Source organism: Podarcis vaucheri (genome assembly GCF_965113315.1).
Source record: "Podarcis vaucheri genome assembly, chromosome: 4".
NCBI lineage: Eukaryota > Metazoa > Chordata > Lepidosauria > Squamata > Lacertidae > Podarcis > Podarcis vaucheri.
The window spans coordinates 6829624-6842472 of record NC_138762.1 but is presented as its reverse complement, the minus strand read 5'-3'; the positions used below and the strand labels follow the sequence as shown (position 1 = coordinate 6842472).

The window sequence follows — 12849 nt, the reverse complement described above, 5'->3', positions numbered from 1 at the left end:
CTTCTGCTTCTTCCCTGAACGCCCTGATGCGAGTCATGTTTGGCTACCATCAAAGGGCTCTGCCTTTCGTGCCTCGCCTGGCCAGTTCTTCAGTTCCTGCTCTCATTCCTGTGAGTTAGTAACAGTTCATGCCCAGTCTATCCTGCTGTCAGTCCCAGCCTGGGCCTGACACGACCTTCACTGTGTGCTCCAACTGTGACGAGTTCTGTCTCCCGTTCGATGCTCAAGTAGCACCTTGAATGTAAAAGGTCTGGCTGGGTATCAGGAGGTCTAGGGAAGGGTGCTTGACAGATGGACACTGTCAGAGATTGGCTGGATGAGGAAGAGTGTTGGGCGATGCCTGCTCAAGAGCCACCAAGGAATGACACAGAAGAAGGACAGTGGTGGTGGGACCTGGAGGACCAGTCTGTGGAAGGGACAAGCTGGGAGGTCATAGAAGCAGGAGGGTTGAGTGAACATGGGGGGGAGGCGGATGTCAGAAGAAGAAAGCCATTTCAGGACAAGGCTGGGTGCCAGGAGTCTTAGTGTGAGCGCAGGCTCTGACAGAGAGGAGCCAGAAGCTCAGCAGCTGGGCGGTCTTGCTCCAGTTAGCTCTCCACTGACACCCAAATCACAAAGAGTCCTGCACATGGTTGAGCAACAGGCCAAACAGGCCCCAAAAGGGATCCTTCCTCCTCGTCACAATCTACAGCTGCTTTGGAGGAGTCTAGAGTGAGGGGGCTAGAGAGGAGGAGAGGCCAGATGCCAGTTCCAGCAACGTCTTCAACAAGAGGAGACTAGCCTAGATGGACTGTGTTGCACTTTTACTTTTGTGAATAAAAAGTTAATTGCACTTTGCATCTCAAGTGCTTTTCCTGACCTGTGGATGAACCTGCCTTCTCCTGACAGCCCCTTGACAGCCACTCACTTGTCCAGTAGGAGGTGGGATCTGCTTGGAATCTGCTCTGTCCCAGGAATGAAGAACGTTCCTGAGCATTCACTGACACATTGGGCCTGTTCAGCCAGACATGACAGCAGTAATCCCAAGATGGAGAGCACACAAGTAAACAGAGCAAAACATCCTGATGTGTACCACACCATATCTAACTTTGCTCTTTCTCCAAGGTACTCAGATGGCATACACGGGGTTTCCCTCTCTCTTTATATCCACAGCCCTTTGGGATAGAAAGGTTAGACTGAGACTGGGCTTGGCACTAGAGTACCAAGGTTGTTTTACATGAGGGCACGAATCTGGATTCAGATCTCTCTGGTCCAAGCCCAGCACCCTGCCCACTAAGCCGAAGTGGCTCATGCGCCAGTGTTTTGAATTGCCTTACTTTCTATTTCAAGAGGAAAGAGATCATGCCTTGAGAATAGCTATACTCAAGCTGTCCTTACCTCTCTAGGCAGCTCTTTTGGAAAGAAGAAATAAGGTATTGAAGCAATGGCGACCACGCTGGCGGAAATTATGAAACCGAGCCACCAGGCTCCAACCCATCGTGGATCTTTGTTATTAATGTGAATTTCCGCTGAAACACAAAGTACATGGAAGAGCTCAAAGATAGGCTGGTGCTTTGGTGGCTGATAGCACAACTCTCAGAGGCCTCCACAGCTGCCTACCCCTTTTGCCAGGAGCATAGACTCAGGCTCATCCAGATTTGCTTTTACACCACTTTTTAAGGCATAAAAAGGCTGAAATAGATCTGTGGCTTCTGCCTGCGTCTGTCTCTGGAAGCGAGGCAGGTGGAAGCTGCAGATCCATTCTGGCCTTTTTCTTCTGCCTACATCTCTCTCTGTTGCATGGCTCTGTCTCCATCTCACCACTCACCACATTTTGCTTACACCTGGTGAGTGACATCTCATTCTCTAGAACAGGAAGATGAAGAAAATTTATTCTGTTTTGGTCAATTTGGGTTAGATCATTATCTGGTTAAAGATAAAGAACATGAAAACTGACTGTATCACTACAGCAACACCTGATATCCTGATATCACTACAGCAAAATAATGTTTCGTTGTCTAATTTTAAAGTTGGTATTTTTTAGGGGAAGTTTAGTTGTTAATTTAAAAACCAGTGGTTAGCTAAGTTTAAGTTTCTTTTGTTTGCTTGGTGAATAAAAATAATATCCTTTATGATTATGAGTATCAGTTCAATAAATGTTTGCCTTTTAGAGGGACAAAATCCCTGGGTGAACTCCCTAGTGAAATGTGCTATGCATGTCTATGGAGTCAGGGCACAAATATCTTCATTTTAAACTGTGTTTGACATCCTATAATCCCACACATCTTGTAGTGGCTTCCTGCAAAGGACGTCATTTGCTCAGTGAGCCCGGGTTCTTTTAAACCCAGCTCCTACACTAGCAGATTCCATTTGCTCGCCTGTCTTTGTGTACGTTTGTTTCTATGAAATCTGAACCCTGGTGGCTTAGGAATGAAGTCATAAACCTCCACTCTGAGACACAAGAAGGTCAGTAATGCTGACTTCAGCTAAGTACACATTCACTTACAGACTCATTGTTAAAACCGTGTTTACGGAAGACAATCTTACTCGGCTACGAGTGATCGTCAAAGAAGAAGAACACAATTACCAGACATAGTGATAGACATCAGAGCAGAAGCACAAATTCTGGCCCACACTTCCTTCCCTCTGTGTCTGCGAGATTTACTCACTCACAAAGATGCTCACACAGAACATTTGCTAACTCACCTGCGGGAATTTTATCGATGTCAACAAAATAGCGCAATGTAGCTGCCCCCACGATGAATGCTAATGCAGGACCCACTGTAGTTGCAGCAAAGAGGATTCCTGTAAAAAAGGAAACAGAACTTCTGCTCAAGTAGCAAGCCCACTAAGCATCTTTCAAAATTTGTCCCAACGAGATTATTTAACATTTACTATATATACCGCCCTGATTGTGGTAAAATCTTTAAACAGTTTATCCTCTAAGTGGGATTGGAATAATGAGGTGGATTCACACAACTCACTCTTTTCCAGGGGATTTCCAACCCTAGATTCGGTTTGGGTATGTATGCATCATCCCAGTCTTGTAGATGGCTCAGTGTGTGTGCAGATGCATATCCAGGTCAGTGGCAAGTCCATGCCATGTTTTAAATTTTCCAGACAGAGGCTGCTGTACCCCCACCCAACAAAATGGTGGCAAATTCCTACCCAGGCTGACTAAAAAGATAAATTTAGTATGGTGGTGGTGGGAAGCTTCCTGCTAAGTAAAGGCCTGGTGGTAAAAAGTAAAAATAACAAACACAGTTGTCATCTACTCAAGGAAAGGAGATCACCTAGAAAAAGCCACACACACATACCACCATTGCCTGGGGATAAGGGTCCCTTTCAACCCAAAAAGTAAACTTTAAAGCCAGCCTCCTGACAGGCCCCTTGCAGCCTCATGTTCAATTGTAGCTCCCACTACAAGGTTCCTTTCCTGCCAGCTATTTTATTTTATGATTATATTTATTTTATGCTTTGATTTTATGCTTTGCTGGTTTTGTAAATCATTTTGTCCTGACAGGGGTTGCGACAGAGGAGCAATTTTTATTGGGACAGCAGCAGAGAAGAAAAGTTTTAACTCCCTACTCACTGCAGGCCTGATGAAAATCCCTCCTCCCAGCTATTAACATTAACTTCAGCAACACATCTAGTTTGGCCTTTGGGTTCGTCCACACTTCCAGTTGTTCCATGCTTTCAGTTTCCCCCTTGCTCCACTCTGTTCACAGGGAAAACCAGCTCTTTAGTGCTCAACTGGAGCAAACATCCATCTGGGGAAAACTCGAATTGCCATTTGCTCTGACTGAGTGCTGAAAAGCGGTTTTCGCCAGGGAAAAAAAGGAGGACAAGAGGGTTAGTGGATAAGCCTCTTGTTTGTGGTCCATCCAGACAATCTGTTTGGGAACCATTGCTTTATCTCTTCTTTCCTTGGCTCAGGGCCCTCCTTCATCCATTCTCAGGTGCGTTGCAGGTCACAACTCAAGACAAGATGCCTATATGGTATAAGGCACTAGCCTGGACAGCTAGCCTTTGTTTCTAGCATCTTACCTATATAGAGAGGGGAGTTGCTCTTACTGGCAAAATCATCAATGTATGAGATGCCAAAGGGCTGGATGGGGACCCCGCCAATCCCCAGCAGGGTCTGCCCAAGTAAGAGCAGCATCACAACCACTTGGGTTTCTTTCTTTTCGGATTTAGTGCATACTTCTGTCTCATTCCGGTTTGGGAGGCATATGTCTGAAGTAGTAGTTTCAGAACCTGTAGAGGCAAAAGGAGATGCTATCAAGCTGCCACACCCATCTATTGTTTTACTGCTGGATGAAACTCCCTTTGGAACTGGGCACAGCAAACAGAGCTATTGAGCAGCAGCAGCAACACAAAGCTGCTTTCTGTTCTCTTACCATCTTCTCTTACCCCTCCCTACCCAGCCTCTATATGGAAGGATGCTGCAGCAGCACACAGTCATGCAAGGAGGAGCATTCTGATAGGTGGCTTACGACCAGGTTACTTCAGAAACTGCCAAGTCTTTGAGACTGGCCCTGAAGGCCCTGCAGTGGCGGACCTTTGGGTCTCAAATACAGTGACACCTTGTGCCGGCACCAAAATTCTGCCTAGAGCTGTGTTTCATTCAGCTGCAGTCTCCACATCCAGTTCTGCTACAGCAGGCTTGTTGGAGGTTTGGTGGAGGCAGTGATGGCCACCAACTTGGAAGACTTGTAAAGAGGGTTAGACAGATTCATGGAGGAGGGAGCTATCGATGACTACTAGCCCTTATGGCTGTGCACTGCCTCCACCAGTTGCTTGGAAACGATAGGAAGGGAGAGGGCTCTTGTGTTCGAATCCTGCTTGCGGGTTTCCCACAATGGGCATCTGGGTGGCCACTGTGAGAACAGGATGATGGACTCGAGGGGCCACTGGCCTGATCCAGCAGGGCTCTTCTTATGTTCTTATGAATCATGGAGCGGGAGAGAAGGGAAAACCCACTCTCATCACTGTCTCATGCTATTCGTTTAATGGAATGTGCACTGAGAGCCTCATTATTGCCCCCACCCCCAAATCAGACTAGCTGAAATTGGCAAGAGTCTAACGTAGCTTCCTGTATGGCTTTGGAAGAGAATTTATTGCCAAAATGTTTTGTGTGTGTTTTTAAATGTATTAGTTTATTGGTAAAAATGAATTTAAGTTTATGTTGTACAGCTGTAAGATTTTTATTTTTTTTTTGGTACCCCTGCCCGAACGGGCCAGTCCTGACAGACTCTGGGGTTTGTGCGCCCATCTCACATCTATAGGCCGGGGGCCAGCGCTGTCCGGAGACACTTCCGGGTCACGTGGCCAGCGTGACAACGCTGCTCTGGCGAGCCAGAGCCGCACACGGAACGCCGTTTACCTTCCCGCTGGTAAGCGGTACCTATTTATCTACTTGCCCCCGGGGGTGCTTTCGAACTGCTAGGTTGGCAGGCGCTGGGACCGAGCAGCAGGAGCGCACCCCGCCGCGGGGATTCGAACCGCCGACCTTTCGATCGGCAAGCCCTAGGCGCTGAGGCTTTTACCCACAGCGCCACCCGCGTCCCCTGCTGTAAGTATAATAAAACATAATTGAAAAACTAAATAAAATAAAATAAAAATGGAATTGGGTGTGTGTCAGTGTCCAACTCTTGGCTTGATCGTCTGTGGTTTTCTAATGCAAAATGAAAGTAGTTCCCCCCCCCCTCAATTCCAAATGTGAACCTGCATACTGAAAAGCTACCCAAGGAGATTTGGGTAGAGACTGTGAGGAGATATGTTAGCCATCTTCAAATATCTCAAGGGCTGTCTTATGGATGATGGAACAAGCTTGTTTTCTCCTGCTCTGAAGAATAGGACTCGAACCCATGGCTTCAAGTTACAAGAAAGGAGATTCCAACAAAACATCAGGAAGAACTATCTGACAAAATAAAAAATTGTCCAGTAGCACCTTAGAGTGCATGCACACAAAAGCTTATACCCAGAACAAACTTAGTGGGTCTCTAAGGTGCTACTGGACAATTTTTTAATTTATTTCTACTGCGTCAGACCAGCACGGCTACCTACCTCAACTGTCTGACAGTAAGAGTTTTTCGACAAGGGAATGCTCTCCCTTGGGAGGTGGTGATTTTAAGCAGAGGTTGGATGGCCATCTGTCATGGATGCTTTAGTTGAGATTCCTGCATTGCAGGGGGGTTGGACTAGATGACCCTTGGGATCACTTTCCAAGTCTCCCATTCTATGATTCTATGAATCAACAGTTTCCCCAATTCCAACTGTGAACCTCCGTGGTGAAAAGGTACCCAAGGAGATCATACATAGGAAGTCCTTACCACTAATGGAGCGATCATATTCGTAGGGTCCTGAGATAAAGTGAGGAAGCGACATGACCAGACCAGCGATGGAGACGAGGATGGCCCCATAGCCAATGAAGCGGGGCCTGTGGACTCTGCAGCCCATGTAACTCACAAAGATGATCAGCAGCGTGTTCCCCACCTGGGTAGTGAGACGAGAGGTTGAGAGGCCTCTTAGGACATTGGGGAAGCCACATCCTTATGAAAGGATAAAAGCAGGGGAGGAAAGATGGACAAGGAGCAAAGGTGGTACCTCGTTGAAGGAGACCACGGTGCCGGCCATCTGGCTGGACAGTCCAAAGCGCTTCTCGATTGTGGAAATGGAGCTTTTCACAAGGCTAGACGTCATCAGCTGAGAGAACTGCAGAAACCCCTGGCAAAAAACGAAGAACTGCAGAAGGAGAGAAAAAGAATGAACAAAAATCAAAATGGAACCTGAGAAACCTGAGGCTGTTCTGCCGCACTGGGCGTAACGAGTCCTGACTCGCTCCTTACTAGGTAGTCTGTGCAGGGCACACAGCAGCTGCTCTCCACCCCACCTGCCAAGTCTCTGCCTCCTTTCCCTTCCCTGTCACAAATACCTGTGGTCCCAAACCCCAGTTCTAACTATCATGTTTTGTGATGTATCTGTGCAGAGTTAAAACTGTGGGATAACCAGTCTCAAATAACCAACATGCTTAGGTCTAATTAATGCATGGAGGGGTTAATACTGTACACTGTCCTGCCTGGCTTAGCTATATCCACTCCCCTCACTTTGGGATGAAATGATTAATCAAGCTTTTGTTCCAGAGAAGCTCAATGTGTGAGGAGGTCTCAGCTAGTTGCTGCAGCTCAGATTGCATGGCTCTTACAAGCCAGTCTTGAGTTCCTGTGCCAATAATTTAGGAACTTTTACCACTTTGGAAATATGCCAAGTTTTACTGCCTGTGCAACTTTTTCTGAATGCTGTATGGAAAAACACAAGAATATGACCTTCGGAGAGTTTGTAAGTAAACCATTTTTAACTTACCAAAGATGTGGCCTTTTTCTGTGCTCAGGGAAAAGGGAAGTTTTGGAACTCACAAGGGCATATTTTAAAGGTCTTCCATCCTACATTTCCATACTTTATTTTGCTGCATGTTTTGTGATTTAAAATCTCTGTTTGGGTTCTCTGACCAAAGAGTAATTTTATTTCGGCACTGCATGTGGGTTGGGCTAGTTGACCCTTGCAGTCTATTCCAACTCTACAATTCTATGACTAATATGGCTCTTAGTCTGAGGCAAAATAGAGGGATTGGGAGCTCAAGGAATGAGTACGGTTTTTGTTTTTTGCCACTAACAGTGTGTACAAATGCACAAAAAACAGACTGCTTGTGAGCAATAAATACAAGATGGGAACCTGCATGTGTGATAGTCACACTAATGTTACATATTGACGCTGCCTTTCAAAATGGTGGTGCTTTTCTGCTCTCACACACCAAGTCTCAACAATCAAGGGTGGCTCCCTACAAACATCACTTTAGATACCCTCGTAAAGTTAGATGATTTGACACAGACTTTAAAACCTGTGTACATGGCTTTAAAAAAAATGATCAGAGGTGTTTTAATTTCATGCCACTTATTCTTGTGGGCTTTTAAACTGTTGCGAGCCACTAATCTGGAAGACTTAAAAACAGCCAGGTTATCGAACACTCAATTAAGTGCCATTATCATTAGATTTGTTTTGTTGCAACTTGAAATAATGGCAGGATGTGTGTGTGTCATTAACAAGGAACCATAATCGACTGGGGGAACCCCCCATATGGTGACTTGAGTGGGGCTGCACAAAGGCCTCATCCTCAGCATGGGGAGGGTCCCACCAGAATGATCTACTCAGTGGTGGGCCCAGGTGTCTGGCAATTCCCTGATGGTGACTGAGTCAGCAGGGTGGGATGTGAGATAGCAGCCAGCAGTGGCACTGCCCGAGAGTAGGATCCTTGCTCTATGCCATACACACCTCTACTATCATTATAATAAATGAAAATGGTGCCAGACTGAAATATCCCTGAACATATAGGGAAACAATATCTGGGATACAGCAATGTCTGTATCCCAGACACAAGGAGGGCAATTAAGGGCAAAACAAATAGAGACACCTTCCAAGAAACGTGGACCCCTTTCTTTAACTATATTAATGACCAAAATCAAGACCTTCTTATACCAAACGCTGGATATTCTCAGCGGAGAGGTGATGTTAAGTAATATGTTTGAATGTTGAATGTGCAAGTGTATGTTTAGGGACAATGGATAAAACAAACACTATTAGCTATACTGCTGGATAAGTGTTTAATGGTTATTGTATTTGATTAAAAACCAATAAAAATTGTTTAAAAAGAAAATGGTGGCCATGTTTAACCCATTCCTTATGTCAGTGCGTTCATTGCTCACTCGCTGCACATGGCGCAAAATGTGGAAAGTTTTGAATACCAAGTGGAAACTAATTATAATCACTGCAAACTGAATAACATTTTCTCCACAGTTCGCCCCCACACCCCAGTTTAAAGAAAAAGGGAAGCAGGGAGCCAACCCCGGGGTGTTTTACATTTTTACACATGCAACGGACATCTATTTTTAAAAGTCCACTATCTTGGAAGCAGCAGCTTCCAACCTGCTTGGAATGTTTTTGCTCACAAAGGCAAAGATAAGAGTTCCTGTGGTTGCGGCCAGCTTGCCGGAACAGCCAAGCTTCCTCTCTGACACAGGAAAGGGTCAGGTGCGCAGATGGCTTTGAAGTGCCTAGAAGCAAGTTCTGGATTCAAGTGCAAGAGAGGCACTGAAGGTCAAGTGAGCCAGCAGGTAACAGATGTGCTCTGAGAGCTCAGGCACAAAAGGCCACAGCATGAGCTGCTTATTCTCATTTTGAGCTCTTCTGGAAGTTTGAGAAGAAACTTAAAACATGTCATGTGAAGCTGCCTTATGCTGCACTAGACTGATGTTTTGCCTAGTCTTCCCCCAAGCTGGTACCCTCCAGTTGTTCTGTGCTTACAACTCCCACCATCCCCAGCCAGCCTAGCTGTGCTTCCATCCGTCATAGCACCATGCAGATGTGCCGGTTGGGGTTGACAGATGTAGTGCAAAACCTCTGGAGGGCACTTGCTTGGGGAAGGCCGACTAAATCCAATATTGCTTTCTCTGACTGAAAGCAGCTTTCCAGGGGCCCCAGCAGGAATCCTTTCCAGTCCTGCCTCCTGAAATCCTTTCAAGCCTGCAATTCTGGGGACTGGTCACCAAACCAGTCGTGAAGTTAAATGTGCTGTTTGAAATTGTGTGCATCATTTAAAAATGTTTTTAAAAACACAAAACTATAACTAGCAGACATCGTACAGGAAGGGGTTGGTTAACCTTGCCCTGGCATGCTATGGTTCTAATGAAAATCCCATTATTATTATTATTATTATTATTATTATTATTATTATTAAAAAAAATTTACATAATGTATTTCCATTTAAACATATCAATCACCTTTATATTTAGGATTCTCAGAATACCTTGACTTCCCTTCACCCTTTGCTGGTTTCCATTGTGCATCCCTTTTTATTCAGCTTATCCTTTCTAAAAACTTTTGCAGGATTAGAATAATACACCCCTTCAAAGCTGCCATTTGGAAGCACCAACTGGCAGAAAGGAAACTGCACTTCAGTGTACTTTTCTTCCTTGGAGCTCTGATCGGGCAGAAGGGATTAATCCTGGTACTTACTTTGATAGTGAAAAATGAGCCTGCATGAGATATTCGTTGGAAGAGACGACTGCTCCTTTCGTCTGGCATTTTAAAAATGTGTGCTTTGTGTCTCTGCAAAAGAGAAATCAGGCTGTTAAATGGCGTACCTAAGTTTCTCCACCTGGTTTAGCACAGCATGACATTGTTCAGAGGGAGACTGTAAGCATCAACAGGACTCATGGGCAATCATAACAAACATATTTGTCAATAAGAACAAGCCCACTAATTGCTGGGGGTTATGGGGTGCTTTAGGGACGTGGGTGGCGCTGTGGGTTAAACCACAGAGCCTAGGGCTTGCCGATCAGAAGGTCAGCGATTCGAATCCCCGTGACGGGGTGAGCTCCCATTGCTCAGTCCCTGCTCCTGCCAACCTAGCAATTCAAAAGCACATCAAAGTGCAAGTAGATAAATAGGTACCACTCCGGCGGGAAGGTAAACGGCATTTCCGTGCACTGCTCTGGTTCACCAGAAGCGGCTTGGTCATGCTGGCCACATGACCCGGAAGCTGTACGCCGGCTCCCTCGGCCAATAAAGCGAGATGAGTGCTGCAACCCCAGAGTCGTCTGCGACTGGATCTAATGGTCAGGGGTCCCTTTACCTTTACCTATGGGGTGCTTTACAAAGCCATGTTCCTCAGTAAGAAACTTGTTGGCCAGATCAAGCCAGACCATTCTTTGACTCTTCCTTCATCCTTCCATGAATGTTGAACTTTGGGGGTGGGGATGGATAGACAAACAAACAGGAACCATTTTGAATGGAAAAACAGTTATTAGGGGAAGAGTTCAGCAAACCACCTCCCTTTGTTCCCAGGCTCAAAGTCATATATTTCCCAAGTGGCTTTTAAGGACTCACCCACATTTCCCCTTGTCCTGCTGGTAATACTCACTGTTTACTGCTGAATTGGGAAAAAATAAAAAAATCATGAATTAGTTTTTCTGTGGATTGATGCTTGTTCCAATTCAGCAGTATACAGTGGGTTTTCCCTGGGAAAGTGGCAAAACAAACACAAAACTGCTCAGAGACGTACCTAGAAAGCAAAGGAGAAATGGAAGACCTCTCGGACCCGTGCATGGGACAAGCGGAAGTGTGGCCAAACCCTAAGTTAATAAAAAAAATGGCAGTGGGCTTTGGTTAAACATGCTAGAATGTAACATGCACTTTGCCCCTAAGCACACCAAACTCCACCATGCACAGAGAACCTGGAAAGGGACAAATCACCTTTCTATAAAAGCATTCGGCAGCAGAGTACTCGAATCTCAATAGTTTCTATTCATTACCATTGAGTAATAGTTCTAGTACCGGAACCGCCTTGCCTCTGAGTGCCAAATGCTGTGGACCTTGAGTATGGAAAGTGCTGTTGTGGTCATGCCCTGCTTGCAGAGTTGCTATAGGTATCTGGTTTGTGACGATGAAGGACATGCCTGGACCAGCTACACTACAAGTGGGTGGAGACTAGTCTTACGCTTGTCCAAGAGACATTGAAGCCTCACAGATCCCTGAGCAACTGGCTCTCATTGCATCTCTCAGTCCTCAGGGATCAATTACAGACCCTCCAAGTGTCCCAATTTTCCAGGGACAGTCCCAGATTTACAGAAGCCGTCCTGGTTTCTGATTTGATCCCAAAATGTTCCACTTTTCCTTGGAAGGGACATCTCTATTTTCATCGGAGAAATGTTGGAGGGTGTGAAATTAAATGAGGACAGAGGAATTTGTTCCAGCACTTGTGGTCAGGCCACACACACCCAGTTGTAGAACGACAGTGGCAATTTCCTCATCCACCAGTACAGACTCACATGGGTTAAGGTGTCATGGAAAAATCAATGCTGTTGATAATCACAATTGCAAGAACTCTGAAGCCCATAAAGAATGCTGTTGTATTTCTATAAGGACATCATCCGAAGCACTAATGTGAATGTGGAAGGAGGAATATTTGATATATTATACTTCATTATTTCTATATAATTCTCTTTGCCCCCTAAGAATGAGGAAAATAGAGAGGCTAATGAAATTTGATCACATTTCTGCTGTCAGGCTTGATCTTGTCAAGACAAGCAGAGCTGGATTAAACCATGATGCTTCTGTAACTCTTAGGAGAAAGAAAATGAGCACAAGGCATCAATCCAAGAACACATGCTGTATGGGATCAGCTGACACTTGTAAATAGTTTTCATCAACTCCTGAATAGCGAGCTGTGGCTCTTTCAAACCTATTCAATTATAGGAGAAATCCAGAAGAGGGACTGAAATGGAAATGGCTTTAACTAATCACACCACTTCCCCACAAACTACTGCCTGCAGTCATACGAGCCTATGAAGCTGCCCTATTAGACCGAGTCAGTCCATCAGCCTTCTTTTAGTGTTATTCACTAGATTTGCATCCCCTCTTTTCTACCAAAAGCTGAAAGCAGCATATGTGGTTCTTCTCTTATCCTGACAACAAGTATGTGAGGTGGGTTGGTCTAAGACTACCCCAAAGTCACCTATGAACTTCATGACTGAGTGGGAATTTGAACCCGGGCCTAGCCAGTTCCAGCCCAACACCTTAACCACTACACAATGCTATATCCTCACTTGGAGTGCTTTATGCAGTTCTGGCTACTGCGCCCCACAATGGACAACACAGAGGCTGAGTCTACCTAGCACAATGCTGACCAGCCTTGTCACCATTCAGTCACCAGAGCTACCAAAAATGACAGACCTTTTCTCTGACAGTAGGTCTGCGTGTATATACATACTTTGCCACTGGGAGAAAGTTCCCCAAGGACTGCCCTGCAGTGTC

The 12849-nt window shown here is 45.5% G+C and overlaps 1 protein-coding gene across 1 annotated transcript in view; it reads right to left on the bottom strand.

The window, feature by feature from the left end:
- Positions 1-11145, bottom strand: part of SLCO2B1 (solute carrier organic anion transporter family member 2B1) — a 31364-nt gene extending 20219 nt beyond the window's left edge. The window contains exons 1-7 of the mRNA XM_082219328.1: positions 11099-11145; positions 10051-10143; positions 6589-6726; positions 6315-6477; positions 4027-4236; positions 2686-2784; positions 1378-1508 (exon numbers count right to left, since the gene is read on the bottom strand). Coding sequence (XP_082075454.1) covers positions 1378-1508; positions 2686-2784; positions 4027-4236; positions 6315-6477; positions 6589-6726; positions 10051-10119 — 810 coding nt within the window. The 5' untranslated portion in view covers positions 10120-10143; positions 11099-11145. The remainder of the gene's footprint in view (positions 1-1377; positions 1509-2685; positions 2785-4026; positions 4237-6314; positions 6478-6588; positions 6727-10050; positions 10144-11098) is intronic.
- Between the last annotated feature and the right edge of the window lie 1704 nt (positions 11146-12849).